This window comes from Anser cygnoides, chromosome 1 (assembly GCF_040182565.1).
Source record: "Anser cygnoides isolate HZ-2024a breed goose chromosome 1, Taihu_goose_T2T_genome, whole genome shotgun sequence".
NCBI lineage: Eukaryota > Metazoa > Chordata > Aves > Anseriformes > Anatidae > Anser > Anser cygnoides.
The window spans coordinates 61,897,495-61,923,469 of record NC_089873.1 but is presented as its reverse complement, the minus strand read 5'-3'; the positions used below and the strand labels follow the sequence as shown (position 1 = coordinate 61,923,469).

The following is a 25,975-nucleotide window of genomic DNA, read 5'->3' as shown; positions in this document are numbered from 1 at the left end:
CCGCGCTGCTGCCGGCGCCTACTCCGCGTCGTCCGGGGGGATGCCGAGCTCCTCGTCCGTCCACGCCGCGGGGTCGGGGTAGGCGAAGTGGCCCTGCAGCCATGTCGTGAGGCGCTGTCACCACACGGCCGGGCCCGATCCCCCCCCCCCCCCCCCGTCCCTCCGTCGCAGCGCGGCCGCGGCTCACCCACCAGCACCATGTCGGAGCTGTGCCACAGGTGCCACAGGATCCAGAACCACATGAAGCCGCTGAGGATCTCGCTCCGCACCGCCTGCGTCCGCGTCAGCTCCGGGAACTGCCGGTACCGCGGCTCGATGTGCGCCCCGCCGCCCGCACTGCAACGAGCGCCTCGCTGACGGACCCGGACCCGGACCCCCGGACCCGGACCGACCCTCCCGGCCCGTCCCACCGCGGCCCCGCTGCCCACTCACTGCCGCCGCCCGGTGCCGGTGCCGATCCCGGTGCCGATCCCGGTGCCGCCGGCCCGCAGCAGCCGCCCCGCGCAGCGCCCCAGCGACGCCAACATGGCGGCGGCGCAGCGCAGCCCCGCGCCCGCAAGGTCATCGCAAGGCGCCTCGGCGGCGGCCGGCACCAACGCGCCGCCGGGGGGGGGGGGGGAGGAGGCTCCTGCTCCTCGGGGCTGACTTGGCGCACGGAGGGCGCAGAGAAAGGAGCGAAGCCACCTCCGCAGGCCAAATACTGTCTGTGGATAGCGGCAGAGAGGGGCGCAGCTGCTCGCCGTTAGGGAACGGGCTGAGGGAACAGCCGCTCCTCCCCCCCGGGGCGCCGCAGTTGGTTCAGCCCGAGGTGCCCGGTCGCGTAGCAACGGTGAGGGCGCGGAGGGGAGCCGAGGGGAGCCGGGGGAGCCGAGGCGCTGAGGGGAGCCGGGGGGAGCCGGGGCAGCGCTCCGGGGCCGCCGGGTGCCGCTGAGGAGGCGCGGCCCTGGCAGGGACCGGCGCTCGGTAACGGGTCCCCCCCGGGCTGGTCCCCCCCCGGGCGGCGTCTCGCCCAGCGGGGCCAGGCTCCGCTGCGCGGGTTGGGAGCGGGTGGGTGCCGGACCGAGCCCTGCGCCCGGCCCGTCCGTGAATCGCCGTGTGAGGAAAGGCAGCGCCCTGCGTGGCCCTGAGCAACGGCGTCACCGGCAGCGCCTGCGGACAAGTGCGGGTACAGCTCGGTCAGGCAAAGCTTACTTTTACAGGGCGAGATTTGGTCCGTAAAGCGATTCCACGGAACCGTGCAGGGCAGCACTCGGAAAGAGGCGTCGCTGACAGGTGGAGGTCCCGAGGGAAGGAACCCTCGCCTTGTCTTGCCCTGGGTTTACGTTTTCTTTGCTGGGTCTCTGAAATAAATAAAAACCAGTTTCATCTAAACCAGTTAACGTCCCAAACTCCTACCCCTAACAGTGCTCAGCTGACATAGCACGGGTTTTTTATGCCCGCCCTTTGGTCCTCTTTGTAGTTAACAAATTTTAAGTTCCCCGCTCTTCTGTCTTGCAATAGACATAAACTGTTGCTGAAACAGCATTACAGAGAATAGTGGCAAACTATTCAACCATTGTTTTTATTTAATACCTGATTAATTGATTAATGCAACGTTAGTATATCTTTTCCTTTTTTTTTTTTTCATTAAAATCTGAGTGCTTTAATATAGGATTCGTAGTCTGGTTGTCACCTCAGCCTCCCTACCCCCTTGCATTTTGTCTTTCTCTCTTCTCTCAGACCCTGGCACACCGTTGCCTTTCTCATCTCTCTCAAACGTTTCGCATGCTGCTCATCTGTCAGGTCCCCTTGCCGTTCTCCTGCCCAGGCCACCTGGCTCCGGTGCTGGCTCTGACCTGCAAGGGCAACGTTGTCTTCCGAGACTCAGTCCCTGACTCCATTCTTACCTGGCTTCTGCTCCCTTCATTGACCTTGCAGCTCACGCTTGCTGGAAGAGTTCTGCTCTCTGGGTAAGAAGCAGATTGCAAGAGGAGCGACCACTGCTTGTCTGCAAGCTGCTGTTTGAGAGGCAGGGACAGACCGACAGGGAGGAAGCTGTGGGGGCTAAGATTGATTAACCAAATGTCATAATAATGAGAAAGTAAAACTATTCTGATTTAAAAACCACATCCTTAGTGCTTCCTTCACGGTAGAATAGAATGCTGATAGGCTCTAATGGTTATATGCTGTAGCATTTTTTTTTAGATAGTTTTTTCTCTCGATTTTAAGGAATTAAGATGATTTGTGATAAGCTTACAGATGAAGAGCACAGTACAGTGAAATATATGATGTAAAAATTAAATCAGAGAGAAGTATCATACTGGAAAGTAAACTTCCATTTTAAAAGTAATACTCCTGTTTAGGGATTTGAGTGTTCAAAAGTCCTGCTCATATTCTGCTTCCATCTCCTTCCCCCTTCAGACAAGCTCCATGCCCATCTCACACGTCCGGTGTTGTCACACGGCTAATAAAGATCCCTTTGGCTCTGTGCTGCCAGGATGTTCACTGACACAGTAAGTTCAAAAGCTATAGATGGGTCACTGATAAGAGAAGAAGAAAAGCTAGGAAACAAAGACAGTTGTGCAGGGCAGGGTAGGGCTGGCGGGATCCCATGTGGGTTTAGTTTGTTTCCATTGCAGCAAGCTACAGAAGTTCTGTGACCACGGTCTTTACTTCTTGGATTTGTTTCCTACAGCTTTCCTGTTTGCGCATGGAACCCAGATTCCCTCTGCATGCCCATGGTATCCTCAGAAAAAAGGAATTTCATTCATTCATCCTCAGAGGCATCCAGTTTCCTGAGGGGAGCTCGTGTGCTGGCAAGGAGAGAGGCTGATGGCTATTATTACCTGGGCCACGTTGCACAAGAGGTGAAGGTAGCTATTCGCTCGGAACCGTGCTTGTAAAGCGCTCTCCCTGGGCTCCGTGTCTCTTTTTTCCTGTCCTTCCCGTGCCTCACCATGGCACTGCTGTAGGGTGGCTCTCCTGTGAGCCTGCACACTTTGTGACCACAGTTCTCTCCCCACACCCTACCTTCATCTTGTCTTTGTGATCATCACTGGCTGTTTGCTGTGAAGAGTTCTGCATGCAGAAGCAGCCTGGAAATCAATCAGGCTCAGGGGTTACCAGACAAACTAAGCAGGTCCTTTATATCCCTCTTGTCTACTTTCACTGTGCAGCCTAGCAGCACAGTCAATTGAGTAAACAGTCATAGTAATAGCGATCCCGAATGTCCCCCTGCAGGAGCCACTTCCTCCTCACTGAGCCGAGAGCTTTCCTTGTTCTCTTCCTTCTGTGTTTCTGGAATCTGTGGTGTAACTTAGGATGCCAGACAGAAATACTCCCCTGCGGTCTTTCTTTAAAAATCCAGTCCATTTTCCAGCTCAGGGGCTAGTTAAATAAATGGTGATGGCAGTAAAGCTGTGGGAGCCAGTATGGGGTGAACAGGTGTTGGCCAACAGCGTTATTTGTGTAAGGGCTCTCACGGACCTGCAGAGAAGGCTGAGATTTTCACAGTAGAATCTGCCCCACACCCATTGCTGGAGGCTTAAATTAAAGTACTCAAATTTGTGGCGGCTATGGCTTTTTACTGACTTTTTAAAGGTTTCCTGTCCTTTTGGTTACGATGTAGCTAGCTGCATCATATGCAGCAGTTTCTTTGGCTACTTGGGTGGATGGTTTTCCCGGCAAGGCTCTTTCTTAGGATGCTGACTGTGCTCGTCTGAGCCAGGTAAGCCTACTAAATTCCAAGTCCAAAAGGCAAGGAAGAGCATGGCTATCAAGCCCCTTAAGCCCCAGCTTTTTAATTACTTTAAAGTCCGACACGGACACAGTACAGTGAAAAACTTGGTGGAGGAGGACAACTGCGTTCACAGATCACGTTCCTGGGAACTGGGATTTCTGCCATTTCCTTCTTAGCACTTGTGTTTGGGTGTTAGTTGGACCCAGATGTCTGTCTTGCAAACTGCGTGCTTTACTCCTGTAGGGCTCAAGGGAACGCTTTGTAATCGAGTTTGACAAAAGTCGCGCTCTGAAAGGCAAGGTTGGACTTCGCATGCAGGAAACGCCTCTCTACGACATCCTCCACTACGAAGATGCCAGGCGACAGCCACTCGCTCCAGGAGACAGGGTCCTGGCACCGTGGGAGGCTAAAGCTGAGCGCTTTGGCCCAGGCACTGTGCTAAAGGTTGTGGAGAACGAGGAGGCACACTTAGGTACGAGGTATTGGCTTCCTAATCAGCGCTAAACTCGCCACAGCTGCTGGCCACGACACAGAGAACAGTCTCAGCCATGGAGAATTCACCACTTGCCGCTTGTTTTCTCTTCCTTGTCTTTTTGTTGTTGTTGTTGGCCCTGTGCATCCTGTTCCTTTTCAGTGTTAGAATTAACACCGCCCCCAGAATTAGCCTTTGTTTTTTTCTGTGCGTGGAAATGTCCTAAAAAACCAAGGTGGGCTTGTTGGGAGGGGTGGGGCTATCCCACCAACACAAGGAGATAAATGCTCCTGGCCCTCATGAGTTTCACCTAATAATCTCTTAGTCTAGTTTCCAGCTTTGGCAGGATAAAATCCTGGCTCGCTCTGGCTAGCAAGAGCTTTGTTGTCTTTTGCCTCTTCATAGGAAACTCAAAAGGACAAATTCTAAACCTTTAAAGAAAAAATCACGTAAGGTGCTACAAAATCATCTGTAACTCATGCTATTACTTTAATTGCTAGTTTATAGGAGATACATCACACAGGTTACCCTCTTTCTAATACCTTTTTCTTTTTACTAATATGCTCAGCACAAAACCGAAAGGGAGTGCTTGTCAGTTTCTGGAACGGGCAGACCAAGGAGGTACCTGCTGACCGAGCCCTGCGCATCCCCCTGCCCCTCAGCGAGCGCATCATCCTGGAACTGCAGATGCCTCTGGCGGCCAGGCAGATGGTGGTGGAGTCCAGCTCAGATTACCCGTACGTGGTGACACCGGGTTACAGACCTTCAGGGCATCGCAGACAGGGGCGCTCAGCTCTGGAGTGCTGGCCAAGGGGCCTGCGTTCAGTTCAGCCCTGTGCTACGTGCAGCTGCAGGTGCACCTTGCTTCCCCGCTGCTGCCGGGCAGCCTGCGAACACCCTCAGCCCACAGGGCACAAAGTGCAGCAAGAAGATGCCTTCGTGCCAGGAGCAAGCGTCGCTACAGAAGAGCTCAGCAAGAAAATAGAAGAGCAACTGTCTGAAGTGAGGATTTCCTCTTCAGAAAGTGTTTCCAGAGAGGAAAGAGAAGGAAGAGAAGAGATTGAAGGCAGGAAATGCTCCAAAAGATGCTGAGTCTTGTTTGGAAGAGGACAAGGAGGTTTTAGATCCTAAGAAGGTAAGAAGTGCTTCATACTGTCTCTTAACACGTAGTCTGCTATTTGTGTAATTTCTGGTGTGTTACCTTACCTTTTCTGCTCTTGGTACCGAAAAATTACAGAAGGTTTTGGGTGTGACCCTCGTGTATGCCTGCTAAAGAATGGGGACTGTCTGACTTCACTCCCCCTTGTCTTCCTAATCCTTTGATGTGGGGAAGAGCTAGAAGCTGTCATTCTTTGTCACTGGCTGGAGCGGACTCCTAAAACCTCTTCCACATTTGCAGCATCTGAGAAGCGTTGCTTAGCCCAGATCCTCTACATCCTGCCTCTGTGTAAAGGCAGAAAAAGTGTCAGACAAAACACTTCACGCTGAATAAGGATTACAATAAGGATCCCTCAACACCAGGGCAGTCCCTGGCATAACTCTGTTAAAATATTTCTCAACCATGGCAGAGGCATCACTCCTGTGAATCAAAGGCCTTTTGTGATCCTTCGTAGTTGTTCTGGTGCTTGTGAGCAGGGTACTGGGCGAGGGTCAGCAAGGAGGAGGTTCACGTGCACCAACTACTGCCAAGCTTTTTTCCATTGCTCTGCAAGGGTTAGAATGTGGATTTTTGGCATGTGCCAGGAACGCTGTCTTCCTGCCAGAGCTCCTCTGGCCTGATCTCTCTGTGCCACTTTAGACCCTTCCAGGCAGTAGTACTGTCATTTTTTTTAGGTCATTTTAAGATGAGGAGGAAACCAAAAAGTTATCAGAAAGTACTCTACTTAAGAGTTTTTTATTTCTTCGGTAAAGAACTCCCATGCGCTTTTTTTTCTTCCTCAAACTCGAGTTGCAGCATAACATCTCACACTGCAAGTTCATGAAGCCAACTTTTTCCGTATCAGGTCTGGATCATGATTGCATTTCTCCTTGTTTCTAGAGTCCCCAGAGGGAGCCGGCTCATGCTACCATGGTCGATGCTGCAGTCAGCACGGACAGCTGGCTAATGGAGGCAGTCCGCAAGGAGGAAGCAGGCAGCAGGCAGCAGGGTGCTGAAACTGACGCTCATTTTAAACACAAACACGGTACTGAAATCGTAGCTATTTTATCCAAATATAAAAATTGCTAAAAATAAAAAAAAAAAATCATTGCAGTGGGCCAGCATGTTCTATAGCCATAGTTCTTGATGCATCGAAAGAGAACGTCATAATGCCATGCTGCGTACAGCCAGCATCATGCAGTACGCAGGTATTAATGGCAGCTTGGGTTGGGAAGCTGTTCGTCTTTTTCTCAGGATGGAACTCTTTTTCAGATGGAAGTTGGGGTGTTTCTTTTTCTGGCATTTACAGCTACTACAGCAGCAGCTTTTGAGCTGAGTTCTCTTAATTTTTATCATAATGCTCACTCTGTTATTATTTTTTTTATAAATACCTTACTTTAAAAATTCATCTGTAATGTTAGCTATGATTACAGATAACAAAATGATTTCACCAGGACAGTTCAGCAGGAAACACTCCTGCTCTTATTAAGTGATTGCTTTATAATGTCGTTGATTAAACTTCTGTTCCCCTGTCACTCCAAAGGGTTTGGATCATGCTTTTAATCAAGTTGGTGCCGTTCCCATTTAAGCTAGCTTTGTGACAAATGTAAGCATTGCAGTAAGGATTCTGGAAGCCCAGAGTTTTCTCCAAGTATTATAGCTTCTGTAGTGCTCTGTGACAGTGCTGTTAGAGGGAGTGAGTCACAGAAAGGCATGTTTCCTCCCGGGGGCGTTCCGCCATCATTCTGTGCAGTAACTGCTGCTCAAGTCCATGCTGTCCTTAGCAGAAAGGTGCAAGCAAACTCTGCCCGTGTTCTCAGTCACCCAAAAGCTAGGTAACTGTTAGCTCAGTGTTGTACCCAAGCTAATTTCTCCTGTCTTGCAGCAGGATTTATAGGTCAGGCTTTGCAGAAACGTATCAGTGTTGGTTGTCTCAGAGCACCGGCAGAAGATGCTCATGCCTGTTTGCAAAATACGACATAAACAAACCCTTAAACTGAGTAGCTGTAAGTGTAGTCAATGGTCTTGTGTTAAAGTAGTATTGTAAAAAAAATTCTTGGTTGATGGCAAAGGTAAACTTCTTTTTTGAACACTGAGACCTGATCTGGGGAGACTAAGAAACGCCTCACTCCATCAGAGGAAAATGTTGATACTTAGTTATAAAAGTCTTGCTTGAACATATTTTATGTGAAAAGACTTTTTTTTTTTTTTATAATCTGCTTTCTTTTTATAAGTTACCTATAACTTCATATGTCCCTGCTCTAATTTATCTAAAAGGCCTTTTTGAGTCCAGAGTGGCAGAAGCTCCAATCCGGCCTTCCCAAAGGAGCCCTTCCCTGGGAACCAGTGCTTTGGATCCCTTCAGGCGACAAAGCTTCTTTGACCGAGTGAATCAATCACTGGAGAAAGACAGGCTGGCCATTGAGTCAGCTCTGCGTGTACAGAGGCCACACAGCACCTCCAGTGCGCAGGCTGGGAGATCCACAAACCTCCTGCATCTTCTAAAAGACAAAAGCATTGCAGTAAGTACTTGGCCAGACTAGTTTTTAGCTATTAGGATTGAGTGATTTGTTTATGTCAAGTGAGAATATACTCTCGTTTGATGTTTCTTAAAGGCTTTTACATAAAAAAAATATATATATATATGCACATGTAAAATAATGGCTATAATGCATAAATAGAAACATAAAGTTTCCACTTGGGAGTCAGTGATGTACAGGAACAGGGCACTTCTGGTATTTGTGCTCTGCACTTCTGATAGTTCTTTTTTATTATTATTATTTTATTTTAGATGTAATCTTTCCTAAATTATCCTTCCAACCAACTCTGCTGGATAGGAGAGAATTATTCATCTCTTACAGATCCTGAGAGCAAAAAGAGAAAGTCTAGCTAGCCAGCTGAATTTCGTGGCAGGGAATGCACATCAGGGCTGGGGTGGAACCTCGAGTCTCCTGATCCTTAGGCCAGTCCTTACCTGCTAGATAACGCTATTTGTTCATCTCCCACCTATGAAACACCTTGGATTTTTTTCTTTGATCTTTCCCTCCACAAGTCATTAATCACAAACCACTCACAGGGTGCAATTTTGCAAAGGACGGTAATACACTGAAGAACAAAGGTTCTTATTATGCCTAGGAAGTCGCTGATTTCTCTTAACAAGCTGATCTCTGTCAAAATACTACGCGAGTCTGTCAGGAACTGTGATAATAAGGAGGCAGTGGGCATTGTTTGAAGGCCCTGTAGGGTTTCCCAGCTCATGATATTGGAGATGTCCTCCAGAAAGACCTGGAAGGAGATGTTATGTTTTCAGAAGAGTGGCTAATGGCAAGAACGTGCTAGTTGTTGCTGGGAGCAGAAAGGAGAATGCATCTGAGAGAGCAAAATATTGTGTGGAAACTCTGTTTTACCTTTAAACATCTCTAGCAACATAACTAGAATGCATGTCTAAGTACTGGTGATGTTTCCATGCTCCTTCCCTCATGTAGGGCACTGTGAGGAGTACAGAGGAACCAGCTGAACTATCGCACTACGGCTGTGAAGAGAAGCCTTGTAGGTGCTTCCTCTCACAGCACAGTGTGTTTAAAAATGCATGTTAGAAACACTGCCCAGCACTGAAATGCAGTTACTACTGAAGAAAACATGAAGACTTCTTGACTATGGGTAGAAGTCTTGGACAACAGGAAGTGAGTTAGCATAACTGCATAGAAATCCAGGAAGATGTTCTGTTTCTCCAGAGGGAGGCAGATATTTCTTTTTCTAATGTCTGATAAGGAATCCGTAGTACCTACAGGATTTGTTTTTTGCTTAGAAATCAGTCCTTAACAGTGCATCTCAGGAGAGATGGAAAGAGATGGACCTCAGCAGAGCCAAGATTGAGCACAGAAGGGGACAAGAGGAAGAGAGGCAGCGGAAGAGGCAACAGCAGCAAGAGGCAGAAGCTCTCCGACGCCAGCTACGCCGGAACAACCAGAGGTAATACCTAGGAGCTGTTTTATTTTGTTTGCTTTTTCCAACCATCCGACATTTATTAGAAATCTCCACTCATCGGTGCTGTCATTCAGTCTCCGAACATCACACGTTGCACATTATACTAGTGTCTGCAGAGTCACGATGGCTCAGTAATGGGAATAAAATTGGTGCTTGAGGTATGAGTAAGGAGGTGCCAATGGACCCATAGCCTTCAGCATTAGCTCGAGGGCAAATTCCCTTCAATCTCATCCCCAGAGCCAGAGTCCTTTTGCCTCCCTCACCTGCCCCACAGTCCACTTACACTTTGCAGGTCCTTTCCCCCACAACCTTCCTCTTTCCATCTCTTCTCTTGCCCCTGTGGCACCACCACCATGAATACACAGAGCCCCCAAGTTGCCTGGATTTGTCCTACAATCCATTTCCTTGGCTCCTGGTCTTCAGGCCCAAGAACACAGAGCCACGCCAGGTTCTGTAGTCAGGTGAGCATATGGCTGCACTTAGCTCACACCAGGCACCAGCCCATTTGGGGGGTTTGCCACCTCTGTTTAGGATACAGGCTTAATCTTCATAATGTAACAGAGTCCTGTAATATTAACTGAGCCCAGATTGCCATAATATCTGCTTTTCATCTTACACACTTTTTTTTTAATTGCTTTTATTTTCTGAGAAATTTGAGAAAATTTGTTTTGGAAACAGGCAGCGATTGCATCAGAGAATGTTGCAAGGGTTGGAGAAACAGCTGGAGCACAAAGACAGAGCTTTGCAGCACATGGCATTGCTTCAAGCAGCGTGGTCAGAGAGGAGCAGGAAGGAATCCTTCTTGTCAGAGGAGGAGAACAGAAAGGCAAGTCAGAGGCTGCAGTTCTTACAGACACGGCGATTGCAGAGAGACAATTTGCTTGCAGAACGCAGTGAAAGGAGCTTTGAACAGGAAAAAGAAAGGCTGGTAAGGGACATTTCAGAAAAGTTTTGCCTGTACTACTACTGTGTTTCCAACTGTAGCGCCATCTAGAGTATTTGTCGTTCACCTGTTTTATATCCAATATAATTACATCATTTGGAGATACATAAATGCAACTTTCAAATGTTAACTTTTCTTTAACACGCATACAGATCAAAGATGGGAAGTGAATTTTGCTCTATCTGTCATAGAAATAGTCTTTCTGCACGGAATAGTCTTCTGCAAGGAACAGTCTTCTATAAATAGTCTTCTGCAAGGAATGAATTTCCACAGATTATTATAGAGTCATAGAATGGTTTGGGTTGGAAGGGATCTTAAAGATCATCCAGATCAAATCCCCTGCCATGGGCAGGGACATCTCACTAGATCACGTTGCCCAGTGCCCCATCCAACCTGACGCTGAACCTCTCCAGAGATGGGGCATCCACAGGTTCTCTGGGCCACCTGTTCCAGTGCCTCAGCAACCTCATAGCAGAGAATTTCTTCCTTACATGTAATCGAAACCTACCCTCTTTCAGTTTAAAACCATTACCCCCTGCCCTGTCACTACATGCCCTTATGAAAACAAAGTCTCTCTCTGTCTTTCTGGTAAGTCCCCTTTAAGTACTGAAAGGTTGCAATAAGGTCCCCGCGGAGCTTTTTCCTCCCCAGGCTGAACAACTTTTCTCAGCCTCTTTTCAGAGGAGAGGTGCTCCAGCCCTCTGATCAGCGTTGTGGTCCTCCTCTGGACTCACTCCGACAGCTCCATGTCCTCCTACTGGGGCCCCAGAGCTGAGCGCAGGGCTCCAGGAGGGGTCTCAATGGAGCAGAGGGGCAGAATCACCTCCCTCGCCCTGCTGGCCCGGGGTACAGGTAGTTTTCTGGGCTGCAAGTGCACATTGGTGGATGAAAAATTGGATGTGAACTGGCTCCTCTGCAGAGCTGCTCTCAATCCGTTTAACCCCCAGTCTGTACTGATGTTTGGGAATGCCAAGACCCAGAGGCAGCACCTCGCACTTGGCCTTGTTGAACTGCAGGAGTTTCATGTGGGCCCACTTCTCCAGCCTGTCCAGGTCTCTCTGGATGGCGTCCTTTCCCACTAGCATATCAACTGCACCACACCTAGGTGTCATCTGCAAGCTTGCTAAGGGTGCACTCAATCCCACCATATATGTCATTAATAAATAGATAAATATTAACAAATTAATGAAATACACCTATTTCTGAGCTATGCCAGTGATAACTGTAGATGATATTCTGTCTAAAAGCTTTGCAATTGCACGTCATTATTTTTACATAGGATTTTCTGAAGAGCAGAATGCAGTCACAGCAGCAAATGCTGAAGCAAGACTCCCAGGAGCAGGACAGGCAACAAAAGCAGCACCAGGCTGCCAAAAGGAAAGTGTTCCAGAACAGAAACCATTCACAGGAGAAGGCGCAAAAAGAAGACCAGAAACACTGTGACCTTCAGCAGTACCTCAGGGAACAGAATCTTTTGATGCTCCGGGCATCGCTGCTCGCGTAAGGAAACGGCAGCGTGGGTAAGCAGGTGCCGATCAGTCCACAAACCCATTCTGCACCTCAATGTACGGCACTGTGCTGCAGTCTGGGTGCCTGAGCGCAGCTGTGACAAATGGAATTAGGACTCGTGGAGAAATCTTTTATCTCCCTTTCATTGCAGCCAGCATGCATTTTCACTGCTCTGTCCCTTTTTTTTTTTTTTCCTGGGGTTACTGTTCTGTCCCACCTGGCCACTGAGTGGACCCCCACCCCTGTCAAACTGTTCTTCGGTCTTAGGCTTACGCAGCAACCCCGCTGACAGGCCCAAGTCTGCAACCCAGAGCTACGCTGGTACTTAACATGAAACACAAGCGTAGTGCTGCCGTCCTGCCCCACAGGCAGCTGAAGGGGGCCAGCCGTTTCCACAGCAGTCAGCACCTGTAGAGTTCAGTGTTGTAGTCTGGGACTGGTGAAAGAGTCGTGGGGCAATCCTGAACGCAGCAGCGGGTGACACGTTTTAATTACTTTCAAGATAACAAGTGACAGAGAAAGGAATGAGTTAAGTGGCGTAGGCCACACAATTTACAGTACTAAGTGAAGAACAAGAATGAAGGTCAAAAGAAACTCCCCGGGAACGAGTCTCTCAAGCTCTCTCACAGCTACTGTAAAGTAGCATGGCCATCGGCACAGATTACGTCCCACTGTACAAGATGGCAGGGGAATTAAATACAGGCCTGAAAAGACTTCTGCTGCTGAATCCTGGGAGCTTTCTGCCCTGCTGTGTTTCTTCCAGAACAGGGCCAGAAGAGCACATTTCTTAAAGGTCAAGGACAACATAAAATAGAAAGTAAAGCTATGTGATGCTGGCCTATGACTTACCTTGCTACGTTAACATCACATGAAATACGGGGAAGGAGAGCTGGAGACCAGCTGGATGAAAAAAATGTACATGCATACAGTAGAAATTATCCACTGCAATGTCCATCATTAACAACTGACTCTTGCAAGTGTCCCATCGCACTTGAGTTGCAGAGATCCGTAGGAAAGAAGTCCGTACGTATGAAAAAGTTGTGCTACCTCCTGCCAGAAGCGCTGTGGGTCCAGAGCTGCTGTAGGTGGCAGGGCAGGAATCCAGTAAGAGGAGAGGTCCTTCAGAAAACCTGGTAGGACGGCTTGGAACCATCCAGCTTGGGCTGCAGGTGAGTGTAGATCCCTCCACTGTCAGTATTCTTCATAAAACGCAGGCCATTTCCCTAGAGGAAGAATGACTTATAGAAAACCAAAATGCATAAAAGAAACTTCCTTTTTTTGGGGGGGGGGGGGGGGAACTAGGTGAAAACCTAGTTACCAACCAGAGTTCAGGATGCAGCTGGCTCCTCACTCCCCTATTTGAAGTGCATGACTCGCTTTCCTTAGTGAAGTGTGGCATCAGCCACTCCCAGGGACATGCTACCACTTTTTCCCCTCCACAGAAAAGAAACATTAAGACGCACCAAGAGATGCTTTTACACAACAGGAAAGGGGAGAAGAGATGCGTTTCTAATACACTGTACGCAGATTAGTGGCAGTGCCTTTGTTCACAGAGGGGAGGAGGAGGTTATTGTCACATCCTGAAATGCTTTCCCTCTTCCTCATATCATCACAGATACAAAATACAGCGGCAGTGTCACAGAGAATGCCTTTATCAGCTTTGGGTAGCAAAAAATGTAATGCACATGGGTATTTAGGAAATGAGAATGGACATGACACAGTTTGCTGGAGCACTCAAAGCTATATTGAAGGGAGTTTTTTTGTTTTTCAAGGAAGTGTGCTAGGATATAAAATAATACAAATTAAATTTTAAGTAATACCCAGAACCAAACTGGATACAAAATTTAAATGCTGTTGCCTGACGTTCTGCGTACACATAGAAACATGTAACGCATCTTCTGGACTATCACTCAGCAAAGAGTGCAGGTATTATGAAAGCTCGTGCTTTTTACAGGAACACATCACCAGTGATAAAAGATTCTAAAAATTAAAAGAAAAAAAATGCAAAAGGGAATTTCTCTGAAATTCTGCTTAATCTTTTGAATGGCCAACAGTTTCTTAGCAGTAAGTCTCAGACTGTGTTCCTCCAGCAATAACGGAGAGGTTATGCCTTTAGATTTCCCCCGAAAAATTAAGGTTAAAGCTAGGTCTGTCATCCCAATGTTTACAAACTGTTCTAAGGTCTTAATGGCTAAAAGGGCTATCTTTAACTTTAGGATCCATAATATGCATGAACCATTCTGAGGTTTTTATTACAAAAAAAAAAAAAGGAAGGGAAAGGAAACAAAGAGGAACCTGAGTATAAAGTACAGGCTTTGAGGGTTGTTTCTTATTGTGTTTTTTTTCATTAAGGTCTGAAAAAAATTACATCTTGCTGCATATTTGCAAGCTCCATGTGAAGCACAGCTCTGCCTTTTAGACACCGAAGCCTACCAGTTGGTTTAAGCTCCGTTTAGCCTCTAGATGAAGTTGGATGAAACATGCTGTTGGTGAAAGTGTTGGTGGCTGTGCCTAAGACCTGCATAACCGCTGAGAGCACAGCACTGCAGGGCGCTGTGCCTAGCGCTGGTGCCGGCTGGGTGGGAACAGGTAGGGGGGTATGGGAGGTATGCACACTGCTGGGTGAGAGGGGGTCCCGGTGGCAGCACAAGGAGGTTTTCTTTAATGTGACGTTCAGGGGTTGCTTGCCTCCCCCCCCCTCCCCCTTTTTTTTAAATTAAGACAGTTGTCTTACTCAAAATCATGTAGTGGTTAGGACAATAACGTACCCAGTTATGAGTTTAAGTCTGCCTGGACTTACAAACACAAGCCTAGATCTTAAACGTTACTATTAAACTCCGCTGCTGCTTTTTATACTCAATCATTTGGAAATGGAGCAGTTCCTAATTAAAGTAAATGAAATACACTGAACAGAACTCTAAACTTATTTTTCAGACTTCAATTATGTATCATTAATCATTATTTTATAATCACCATTAAACAACCAATCATCTGCGTACGTACTTTCTCTTCTTTGCCTAGCCCTCTGAAAACAGACTACTGCAGCTACCCTGCATGCCTGCAATTTCATGTAAAGCGTATCTGGGAAAATATTTAGTATTATGGTATTTCTAATCATTCATAGACTTGTGTTTCTTACCATAAGAATAAGGCCATAAAATAATTTTAAGAGTACTATTAAAATAATTGACTTTAAAAGCCACGTATGACTTAGCTCATTTGTTGATGACTGTAATTATCCAATTTAAACATTCATGTTTTCAGTCCATCAGGAAAACCCTTGGACTCTTTGTTTTGCAAACTACGCTGGGGGAACAAAGAAAAAAAAAGCATCTGCATATTAGTTCAGGTTTTGAGTTGCCTATGGTGAGAGTTGGGGGGGGAGGACGGTGTCAGGGGTAGGGAAGGGCCAGCAGCACAGGGAGAGGACAGACTTTTTTTAGGCTTCAACAAAAACCAAGACCAGTACAAATATTCCAAAAAAATATTTTTATTATGGAATTAGTTTTTCTGTTAAGTCAAATACTTTCTTTTGCTGTTCATAATCCAAACTCCTACAGTATTGTGCTAGAGTATGGGAGTTTGAAAAAAAAAATAATCGACTGGTCTGTTTTTATCATCCAAAGTGACCAAGAACAGACCACTCCATGCAGGATCTCAGGACACTTCTACAATAAAAGTAGAAGTTAAAGTACAAAAGACAAAGAGACTTACTGGCTTTTTCATCCCGAATTGCTTGCTTAGGTGTCGGAACATCATTTCTCATACCACAGTGACAGATGAGTCAGTAAATTAACTTAAAATACTTAACCTGATTTATTTCAAAACAAGCTTGATCACTGAACATCTTTTTAAAGACTTTTAGACCAGTAAGACTGCTTTCCTCGTCAGGCTGCAGTGGTCTTGTACACCTGAACTACATGATATGTCAGCTAAAAACTACCAGAGCATAGAACCAGGTAATCGTAAGAGTCAGAACTCTCCATCTGTGAAAAATCTTCCTGGAAAATGAAGGCCTTACAACCATCCCATGTCTGGTGCTTGGCTGACATGACTGGAGAGTAATCACCACATGGCATTTCCCCGAGACATGTGAGTGTCCTCACCTTCAGCTTCTTTCTGTCAGCTCGCAGGCACCACAGGTAACCCTGCACGGTGAGAGGGCAGCAGCCGCTGGAGTCTATTCAAGGACAGAAGCTGCAGTTTTGATGAGCAGTGGTTTAGCTGCCTCTAGGATGTCCAGTTCAGGGTCCAGTGAACGACCAAGACCTTCCAGAACCATAATGGCAAAGATGATGGAAGCAAAATTGCTCTCAAGCTTCACCTAGAACCACAAGAGACTGAATGAACTCAGTGGACCTTTTTCTTCCGAGCCCATTTCACAGAGGTGCCACTTCTGGCTAAGCAGAGAGGGAAGGGGAAAAGCAGGAGAGAGCTTGTAAGTACATCTGAAACCATGCTGCAACTTCATCATTTGGAGTTTCAGAACACTCTGAGATCCAGCAGCAGGTCCAAAAAATAACAGTTTCAGGGGAAGTGTCCTAAGGGAACCCAAGAGTTGACTTTTCAGTTCCAAGTAGGGTGATAGTTTTTGGTGTTTTTTTCCCACACTGGAGTAGCAGAAGTTTAGGATTCCTGACCACTGCTAACATGGCTATAACCTGCAGTAGGATCCAACCTACCTGGAGGCGTGTGGTTGTGTAAGGGGCAGCTCACTTTGTGAAGGGCCACAAAAGAGCTCCCCATATCACAGACAAAAAGCCCTCTGTTACACATGGAAACAAACTAGCCCCCAGTTCCCAGTCCTATGATTGTTTCAAGGCATACCAGGGCACCAAGAATTCACGGAGTTGTGAGTAGGCCCTTTGTAAGGGCCTAAACTACATTTCATGTTACTGGAGACCAGCTTAATGAGTCTTACTGACTGAGAGCTCTAAGGAAGGAACGTTTAGAGGGACCCTTTGCAGGCTGGGTACGCTTATGGCTGACAACCTTCTCCTCTCCAGTTCAGCTCACCATAGCTATTGATTTCCAAGGTTGTTTCCGGCCATAGGAGCTTTTTTCCAGAAAGTTACAAGAAAGAATCTCCTTTCTGGGAGCAAATCCTCACTTTGAGGGCTCTAACGTACCAGTAAAATGGCCTAGTGCTGTTACATAAAAATACGTCAAGAAAAGTTCAGGGAAGAAAGCGTGCAGTGATATACAAATGGCGCCTATGTTAGAGTTCCTTTTCTGCTTCTAAGGGAATATAAAAAAGATAAGAAAAACTACATCCTACAGCAACACTTTACTAAATATTTTCCTAATGTATAATATAAAATTCCTTTTAGTAAATAATATCAACCATTAAACGTAGTATTAAGACAAAATCCAACAAAATAGAAATGGTCTTGGTAGGATGTGTATCAGGGCCTGGGAAATAGCATGCCTACAACCCTTCCATGCCTTCTGTCAGTCCCCCTCCTTGACGTTCATTTCAGGAGTCACGGGCCCCCACTTTGACAGCCCTTCATGATCCCAGTACTTCTACCTCCCCAAATGAACTCCCAGCTAGTGAAGGCAGACAGTGAGAGGACCTCACCTTATGGGTCATCAATAATTTAAAGACATTCGAGAGGAGATCTGCCACCTGAAGCTGGAATAGAAAAGGAGACATTAGCAGCTGATCAAAAAAACCTGTGGTCAAGACAGTCACATGCGTGACAGGTAGGATTCTAAATGTTTGTTAGCATTTAGTCCTGGCAGTGGGACAAGATCACTGGGTTGACAACAGCCAGCATCAAAGTATGATCCTCTCCACCCTGCCCAAGACTAAGAGTTCAGCTGTGACCCACGTTTCTTGTTAGAAATTTAAAAAAACAAAACTAAACACATGTTTTTTGTTGTAGTTAGAAGGAAGTAAGAAAGGATTTCAGGGACTTTTGCACCATCTGAGGAACTAAAAGCTCCAAGTACTGGTTGGTGGTGCTGAGGGGATCACAGCTGGCCTTTCCACCCAGACCATTTTGAAAGTGAAGCTGCGCTGAATTATGGGTACGTGAGGGTGGGACACTGTATGTGGACTTGCCTTTCCCAGGGCGATGGTGTTCCCCCGGACTTTGGTCACTAGTTCTGCCATTTCGGCTTTGAATCGCTCAATATCCTGGCACTGGTTAGCACGGGCATGATGAAGGATCAGTTCTGCCACCCTCTCCCCCTGGGAAACAAGCGGAAAAGAAAAATCAGCAGAACTAGATCACTGGTACCAGGCCTGCGGGGAGCTGCACGCTGTTAACCCTGCAAGGCCTCTGCTGCAGATTCCTGGAGGAAGCATACTGCAGGGAGAACTCCCAGGGCCACACTTCCCATTTCCAGCAACAGAGACACAAGCAATCAACAGAAGCGGGTGCAGGAAAAGCAGAACTGATCTAAAACTCCTAGCCAGTATCTGGCAAAGACCTGCTCTGTTCTTGCAGGTCTTCTAGGGGAGGATGTAACAAAGATCGTCTCTCAGATAAAAGTTTTGGGGCACGGGGGAATAAATCCACAGGATTAACATTTTCTTCTCAATAGAGGAGGAGATGGTGCAAAGAAGGGCATCTAATAACCCTTCCCTACAGGCTAAGTCCAACCTTCCGTTTGCAAACCATGGAGGGAAGAGCGAGATGATTCTATACCAGGACATTTGGCAAGAAAAGGAGGAGGCAGCAGGGAAGAACCGTATCCACGCTACACTTTGAGTGTATTACAAGTTTGAGTGTAATGAGTGACATTACAGCTCCTCTTGGATGATGTGTCTGACAGTGATGCACAGAGCCAGAGGCCCCGGGTATGGCAAAGACATTTGGGGTAAAGTTTTTCACCTGTAGATCACAAATTAACTCAACCATGAAGGCCTTGCAAGAAAACATTCAGAGTTTTTGCTTATCAACTTAGAAGTAAGTCTGGCAGTACAGAATGGGCCTGAATACATTGATTTTAGCACTGACTTCTGGGTATGCTTCATCAGATTGGACCAAAGTAAAATGTGTCCCTCCTATATGCTGATGAGCCATCCAACCCACAGCTGAGAAACAGCAACACGCCAGTGTGATTACAGATGCTGTTCTCAAAATGAACAGGACACATCAGCACTGGATTCTCTAGCCCATCTGAGAATATATTTTAAAGTGGGAAGGAGGAGAAAGAGGAGCCTGGCAGATGTCAGACCCCCCCCACACACACCCCCGCCTGTTTAGCTGTCTCTCCTCTCTATACACTGACATAACAACAATATGGAGGATGAAGGTGCAGAAGGAAACGTGTGGAAGATTGAGATCTTAATCCACTCCCTCCTCTTCTGTAGCAAAACCTGGCCAATCCTGCAACAGCCTCTGAAAGGAGCAGCCCCCAGGCAGTCCCAACTTGCAGCAGAAGCACTCCAAAGCAGGGAGGCGCAGCCACCACTTCCTGTTAGACACCTTCAGTCTCCTCGGCCACTGAAATCGCTCCACTCCCACAGCCTCCTTGCTTTAGCTGAGCATCTCATCCCCGTGTCTGGTATAGCTTCCCAGCTGGCAAGTCTCCTCTCCCCTCCTGAGGAGGATTGTAAGGGGACACAAAGAGCACTATGCTTTACCCACCAGGCTCCGCGGCGCTCTCCCTTCCCCAGCCTCACCTGGCCCTGGACCACAGCCGTGAAAACCGCGCGGAAGTTCTGCATGTCAGCGCTCTGCAGCTCCGCCACGATCCCCGCGTCCAGCAGCACCAGGCAGAGCCGCCGGAGGGGCGGCTGCACCTCCACCACCAGCGTGTCGCACAGGTCCACGATGGCCGTCCGCTCCCCGCCGCCGGTGCTGGCCTGGGCCGTGCCTTGCACCAGGATGTTCCCGGGGTGCAGGTCAGCGTGCACAAAGTTGTCAACAAAGACCTGGAAGACAGGCAGGCCTCAGAGCAGCCGATTCCAACCAAGCCTGCCCACGCCAAACCCCAGGCAAACAGCGTGGGTTTGTTCCCGGACTGTTCCCTGCCCTTATTGACACACATCACCTCAGGCGGCAACACAGTAAATGGCTTCTGCTGCAGATCAACCCTGCTGAAACAGGGCGGGTACTGCTCGCTCCGAGTGAGTCAGCAGAGCCGCGTGAAGCAACCCTGCCATCTGCTAGAGGTCAGGTAAAACAGCAAGGAGTCCCAGCAGGGAACGGTACCTCTCCCTGACCATTAACCCTATGCCCAACACAGCCTGGAGGGCCTTGCCAAAGAGAACCAGTAAGAACAGACCATTTGCCACTCACTGGTATGGGGTTTAGTGCATGCATAGGTTTGTCTAGTCCAGCACATCAATACAGCTGTATTGAAAAGTAATGAAAACTTAGAAGAGGAAACAAATGCATGTAGTGCTTCTCCATCTCTGCTAGCAGCTAGCAGCAGAAAGGACTAACAAGAGGGCAAGCACAAGGTAATACTTCTCCACCAACATTCTTGGCAAACTGAGGCTGCAGGACTTCCTACCCAAAGGAGATTCTCTCTGTATCTGATGGATTTCTCCACCTATGAATTTGTCTAGTTGTCATGTAAATAATTATGGCAATGTGAAAATAGAAGGGGTTTTGGGCACTGCCTGAAAAAGTGACCTCTGTTATTTTTTATGTCCTCCTTACTATTCTAAGAAACCATAAAGAGTAGATCCATATTTATTCTCTCACACCCATGACTCCATATATCTGCATTATAAACTACTCCAATTTCTCTACTTTTCAGAGTTGAGAGTCCCAGTTATTTCATCATTCCTGCAGAGAAGCCATTCCACACTGGTAATTGTCCTGGCTGCCTTCCTCTGCACCCTTCTTAGTTCCATTACAGCCCTTGAAATGGAAGATCATGGACGGCGAGGGACTAGAAATGTAGAATATTCTAGACAGGTATTTGGTTTATATATGGCCTTAATGTTTCTTCTCTGCTCTTTAAGTCTTTTCTATTCCTAGAATCTGGAGGATTTGTTTTGCTCCTAACCATTACATCTAATGTCAGCATAAAACTATCTATTGTGGTTCCACCATTGTTCTTCTGAGTGGTAAAAGCCATTTCAGTGTCTGCCATCGCATATGAAGTTGTAGCTGCAGCCTCCCCACTGCCTTCGCACAAGGTTGCAGTTATCAGCTGAATCCCACCTGACCCTCGCTGCCCGCTTGCTCAGCACTGGGAGGTTCTTTTGCAGCTCTTCCCTGCTAGTTCTCATGGCTTCTCAGAAGCCAGTTGTGTCACCTCTCAGCACTCCTTTCCAAATCACTTTTGATTATTTTGGCAATACAAGAACTAGACAGCCAGAAGTTAAATTGTAAGCTAAGCCTGGCTGGGTTTTTCTGTACTCCACATTTAGTTCTGCCTTAAAGAAGGTAGTTTTGGAGGGGTCAGTAAATAAATAATAGCTAGCTGTTTTCCCTGTGAGTCACATCCACAGTATCTGCACAGAGCCTGATATTTGCTAACTATATTACACTTTACAGCACTTAGGCAGTACATGAATATTCATTAAATCGGTCAGTGGGTTTTGTAAGCAATGCTCTGATCAAATTGCACAGCAGGACCCTACCGTGTGCAAGCAGATCTCCCTTCTGCAGCTAAAGAAGCTCTGCATCAAAGCCTACAGTGGTGACGTGTCTAGTCCGGGCTTTACTCAGCCCTTGTTACACTGCACATGAAGTAGACACTCCCTCTGTCATTTCAGGAGCTGCAGCGCCCTAGCAGCCCACGTCCTGGGTTACCACAATACCTGGCGTCCATGGGCTGGCTCCAAAAGGCACAGCTGTGTCTTTGAGTCCATGGGGAGAAGGGTAGAAGACGTGGGAAGCAAATAGGTTCTGTTCTCTCTTTAGCCACAGTGCCTTATTACCCCAACTGAATAGCTTCTGTGGGAAAAGCACCTTCACTTCCAGCCTCAGCCAAGTGCGTACCATCTTTAGCAGCATGTCCATGCCCATCTTTGCAAGTCTCTGCCTCAGTTCTGTGGCAACCTCTGCATGCAGGTAGCGCGAAATGGGCTCACTCTCCTGAAATAAGGACAGAGCTGGAGTCAAATACACCCCGTGTCCCACTTTGACCCATATGTTTACATAGGTGCTGAGTTGAGGAAATGCAGTAAGAATACTTTAGAAGGGACCAGCTCAGTGGAGACAGTACCTACTGTGATGGAGAACATGAGAGAAGCAACGGTTTGTGCTTTAGAAGAAGAATGTGATGCAGCCTGGGGCAGAAATACCCTTGCCAGGATTGCATGCACAAAACCTACGGCTGAGAGTAGCTTTGGTCTGTGATTCAAACATACACAAAGGAAGTGGGACAAGCATCAAAAAATGTGTCAGATTGCTGAGCTCCTTGCTTTGACCCACCACAGAGGGCAGCTGGAGCGTGGTGTTGGTTTGCAAAGCACAGGCAAGCACACGGTGGCTGCACACGCGGCTAGTCTGCTTGGTTTTGAGCCAAGTGTTCACTTCTACACGGAGCTGTCTGCCACCTGTCTTCTGGGACGCACTGTTTACAAACAAACCCTAGTGGAAGAGACACTGAAGGAAGGACACCGATCTCTTCAAGCAAGTATGAGAAAAGCATCCTTCCGCCCGTGAGTGCTCGTTCTCAAAAGACGCCTCTTTAGTGTTCTCCTAAGGGCCTTCTCTCTGCTATCACTGTTCCCAGGCTGTGCAATTCTCACCTCAAATGTTTCCACTAGAACATCGGTTGTTACCAAAGGGCGGATGGGAGTTGGGAACTTCACGAAATCAACATGCAGGAAATTTTGCCGGAAGCGCTCCAGATTTCTGGCTTCGTAGCGTAAGTCGATCTCAAGGGAGAAAAAGAAAAAGCAGGTTGGGAAAGAGATGCAAGTAGATCTTCAGGATCCTCAATGAGGATGTTACTGTGCAGTGCAATGCACAGTACCAGCAAACCTGTTAAAAAAGCCAGAATCGAAACAGAACAAGGAGTGGTGCTTCTCACATGCTTATAACTTTCCTGATGGAAGAGCAGAGTAAGGCTCGGTAATGAATGGCCCAGAACCCAGCACCTCAGAAATACAAGTTACTCTTACTATACAGGCAGGGTGTCCCCAAAAAAAGACCAGGACTGCACTATTTTCCAGGTTGAGATGGATCCTGAACCAAAGCTAACTGTCCAAATAGCAAGGCAGGCAGACAGGGTGGGAGAACTGCAGCCCTAGCCTCACTTTACAGACAGACAGGCAGACATAGCAGGAAGAAATTTACTCTAAGACACACAAAATAATCCGCTATGAGAAGCCATAGCCCCAGCTTTTCAGTGATCCAGTGCCTCAACCCAAGGCCACCTCTCCCTCCAACAACATTCTTGTACCTTCTGCCATCCACTGCTGCTGCACAAGGACGTGGGAGGGAAGATAACCTTGCCTCACCTCCCTCACCCGGCAATGGGAAGCATCATAGGAATATTTCTTGTTCTTTCAAAGAGAAGTGAAAAATGACAACAGGCCTATGAGATGCTCTCCTGAGCACCTCCTACTCCTGAGTCTTCAGAGCATCCAGAAAAAGCTCTGCACCGCTTGACTGGTCCTAATGACCTTAAGTCATATCTGAATACAGTCAAAAGCTTACAGCATGGGTTTGCTTGAGTATATTTCTTGCAATAGAAAAAAAAAAGAGTTAAGGTTTTCAAAGGTTTAAAAGAAACTTCAGACTCTGCAATCTAGACACAAAAAATGAAATTAGCAGGTAACGGTTCATTTTAACAGAAATATAACAGTAATGAACTCTGTAGGAAAACCTTTGTCAATATGGTAGTAAGGACGTTTCAGCACTGCGTCTTTATAAGACATTAGTGAATCAGGACACGTTTTCAAAGCTATTGTAAAGTTTAACTTTACCAACACTATGAGTCTGATGATGATACAATATAGACTGTTATTAACTCATTTAAAACTATATTAATTATGCTAATATGTATATACCTCAAGGCTAAGAAACACAACCAGTGAGTACAGATTATAAATATGTACATAGGACTAAAGAGAAAAAAAACGTCTGAGCACTTGTTCAGAGAGATTCTTTTCCTACAGAGAGGCCTTTCACCACTGTTCACTTGTCCTTCACAGTCCTGCAAAAAGGACTGCAGCTATGTTCATCAGCTGTTCAGGTTGCTTCCTAGGAAATATACTCAGTCTTGAAACAGATTTTTAAATCTAATAAAGATTGTTAAACTTATCTGTTGCTTTGCTTTTTTATACTGTGAGCATGTCAGGTTTCCTACAGTAACTTTATGTGAGTGATTAATTAAAAAATAAGCAAGCCTTCATCTAGCCCTTTAAAAAGAAGCTGTACAGATGGAGTTAGAGCCAGTCAGAAGGAAGGAAATGGTCAGTTTTACTTCAGTATGCAAAGACCACGGCACTGTACATACCTGCTGAATCATAAGCTTCTCAAATTCCTCCACAATCTCTGTCAAACTGAGCCACTTGAATCCAGGGAGAAGTCCAAGGATGTGGCTACCCATCTTCATGATAAACAGATCCATCTGGACTTGGTGAACTAGCCCAGGATGCAGGACCTGCACAAGAAAAAATGGTGGCGAGATCAACTCTCAGAACACTGTAAAAACGATAGTCTATTTCGATCAGCTAAAACGATATATTCCAGAAAGACAGGATCTGGTCTTTAAAACTAGGTGCTAACAAGGCTTCACCAGCTAGTTCTCAGAATTCTTACTTTGCCATGGCTTAGGTCATAAAGAAACACTTTATGATTTTTCAGATGGAACACTTCTCAGCTGAAGCCTACAATTTCATCCCATACCATTTTCCATTGCTTTCATTCGCCTGCCCTCTTCCTGCTATGTATTACAGGCTAGCATTTGTAACAGCTCAAATGTAAAATTTCTTCAAATAAACTTTGCTGGAAAGAACCGATCTGTTCCAGATTTCTTCATGTGAAAAGAAGACTCATTTTCTGAAAGGTGACAACAAGATTAATATTCATTCTTTTTATATGAATTGGGCCTTTGCAGGCATTTCTGGTACCCAGGCGCCATGCCAAATGGTGCCACAGGCAGGATGTGTACTTGGGTTCTCCAGGTTGGCAAGAGTTGGGGCCACTGCTGTCTAGATTACAGCTGGCCAGAACCCAAGCACTGAGGAAAGTTAGGCAGGGAGACGAGTGTCACTTCTGCTGCTCCACCTAGCCCTAGCCAGCCTACTCATCTCCATGGGAACCAAAGTCTCCTTAGCACTGTTCAGTGCACTCCACTTTGAGACGTCTGCCAGTACGATGTATGACTTACTTTAATGGCTACAGGCGTGAGATGTCTGGCTGGTGAAGGGTTTGCATTCAGGGGCGGTTTGGCCATCTGCTCCACACGCCGTGTTCCGCTCACGGGACTTTCGGGGGAGCAGCCCACCGGGCTCAGCTCCTCCTTGCTCCTCTCTTCCCACCTCCCCTCACTCTTCCTCTTCCTCAGCCACCTGAAGAGGCCTCTGAAGCCTGATGCCTCCCACGCTTCAGAAGCGGACCGTAACTCTGAGCACTGCGCCGGCTCCTTGGCCTGGCCGCCAGCGACAGCCGCGAGGTCGGCGTAGGCTTTATACACCTGCGCCACGCAGCCCGAGCCCACCGGCTCCTGGCTTTGGAACTTGAGGACGCGCCTCCAGTCCTCGCCGAAGGCCTTCCTCAGCAGCTCGTCGGTGTGGGCCCAGGGGTGCGGGCTCACCTCGACGTGCAGCTTGGAGAACTCGTCGCAGAAGGCCTCGGAGAAGAGGTCCCTGCGGGTGCTGGCCCACTGGCCCAGCTTGACGCACGTCGGGCCCGCGGCCTCGGCCGCCCTCCGCAGCAGCCGCAGCCACAGGGCGCCCAGGCCGGGCCGCAGGCGGCTCAGCGGGTACAGCAGCAGCAGCGGCCCGAAGCGCAGCAGCAGCCCGCAGGCCCGCAGCCCCAGCCGCAGCACCAGCCCCAGCCGCAGCACCAGCCCCCGGGGCGCCCGCTCCCGCTCCGCCGCCCACAGCGGCCGGCCGGCCGGGCGGCGCTGCCCGGGCACCGACGCGGACGCGGCCGGCACCGCCAAGGCCACGGCGGCCCAGCGGCCGCCCCGCAGCCCGCCGCGCCCCAACGCCGTCCAGCCGGGCAGCGCCCCCCGCGCCCCGGCGGCGCGGCCCAGGCGGGGCAGCGGCAGCAGCCGCGCGGCGCCGCCCGCCGCCATCGCCCGCCCGCCGCTACCGGCCGCGGCGCGGGGCGG

At 47.9% G+C, this 25,975-nt stretch overlaps 3 protein-coding genes and 1 long non-coding RNA gene across 7 annotated transcripts in view; 2 read left to right on the top strand and 2 right to left on the bottom strand.

The window, feature by feature from the left end:
* Positions 1 to 593, bottom strand: part of NDUFB2 (NADH:ubiquinone oxidoreductase subunit B2) — an 854-nt gene extending 261 nt beyond the window's left edge. The window contains exons 1-3 of the mRNA XM_066998116.1: positions 433 to 593; positions 192 to 336; positions 2 to 93 (exon numbers count right to left, since the gene is read on the bottom strand). Of these exons, the coding sequence (XP_066854217.1) occupies positions 19 to 93; positions 192 to 336; positions 433 to 527 (315 nt within the window). The 5' untranslated portion in view covers positions 528 to 593 and the 3' untranslated portion in view covers positions 2 to 18. The remainder of the gene's footprint in view (position 1; positions 94 to 191; positions 337 to 432) is intronic.
* ADCK2 (aarF domain containing kinase 2) overlaps positions 1 to 25,975 on the bottom strand; it is a 26,236-nt gene extending 261 nt beyond the window's left edge. Inside the window, exons 1-12 of one of the 4 annotated variants that reach the window (XR_010831868.1) lie at positions 25,028 to 25,975; positions 24,152 to 24,298; positions 22,437 to 22,565; positions 21,682 to 21,777; positions 19,404 to 19,655; positions 17,835 to 17,963; positions 17,349 to 17,402; positions 15,874 to 16,091; positions 12,617 to 12,990; positions 11,715 to 11,861; positions 1,192 to 1,340; positions 192 to 336 (exon numbers count right to left, since the gene is read on the bottom strand). Coding sequence is in view for 1 of the 4 variants with exons in the window: in XM_013173177.3 (XP_013028631.3) it covers positions 15,948 to 16,091; positions 17,349 to 17,402; positions 17,835 to 17,963; positions 19,404 to 19,655; positions 21,682 to 21,777; positions 22,437 to 22,565; positions 24,152 to 24,298; positions 25,028 to 25,939 (1,863 nt within the window). In the remaining 3 variants the exon portion in view is untranslated. Of the gene's footprint in view, positions 1 to 191; positions 337 to 1,191; positions 1,341 to 11,714; positions 12,991 to 15,348; positions 16,092 to 17,348; positions 17,403 to 17,834; positions 17,964 to 19,403; positions 19,656 to 21,681; positions 21,778 to 22,436; positions 22,566 to 24,151; positions 24,299 to 25,027 lie in introns of those variants that run through there. The other 3 variants (XR_010831867.1, XR_010831869.1, XM_013173177.3) reach the window with 3 other exon arrangements.
* On the top strand, positions 1,313 to 3,952 carry LOC136790942 (uncharacterized). The gene is made up of 3 exons (XR_010831875.1): positions 1,313 to 1,949; positions 2,401 to 2,492; positions 2,675 to 3,952. It is a non-coding gene; the product is annotated as an uncharacterized lncRNA (long non-coding RNA).
* Positions 5,208 to 11,762, top strand: LOC106030999 (trichohyalin-like). The gene is made up of 6 exons (XM_066998111.1): positions 5,208 to 5,325; positions 6,229 to 6,373; positions 7,606 to 7,850; positions 9,137 to 9,300; positions 9,994 to 10,243; positions 11,538 to 11,762. The coding sequence occupies exons 2-6, from the start codon at positions 6,259 to 6,261 to the stop codon at positions 11,760 to 11,762; spliced, it is 999 nt and encodes a 332-aa protein (XP_066854212.1). The 5' UTR covers positions 5,208 to 5,325; positions 6,229 to 6,258.

What these genes read in the sequence shown, in the direction of transcription:
- LOC106030999 (XM_066998111.1), top strand. Translation starts at nt 6,259, where the DNA reads ATGGTCGATGCTGCAGTCAGCACGGACAGCTGGCTAATGGAGGCAGTC. An exon ending in TAAAAGACAAAAGCATTGCA is followed by an intron (nt 7,851 to 9,136) that starts GTAAGTACTTGG and finishes TTTTTTGCTTAG; the next exon opens with AAATCAGTCCTTAACAGTGC. An exon ending in AACAGGAAAAAGAAAGGCTG is followed by an intron (nt 10,244 to 11,537) that starts GTAAGGGACATT and finishes ATTTTTACATAG; the next exon opens with GATTTTCTGAAGAGCAGAAT.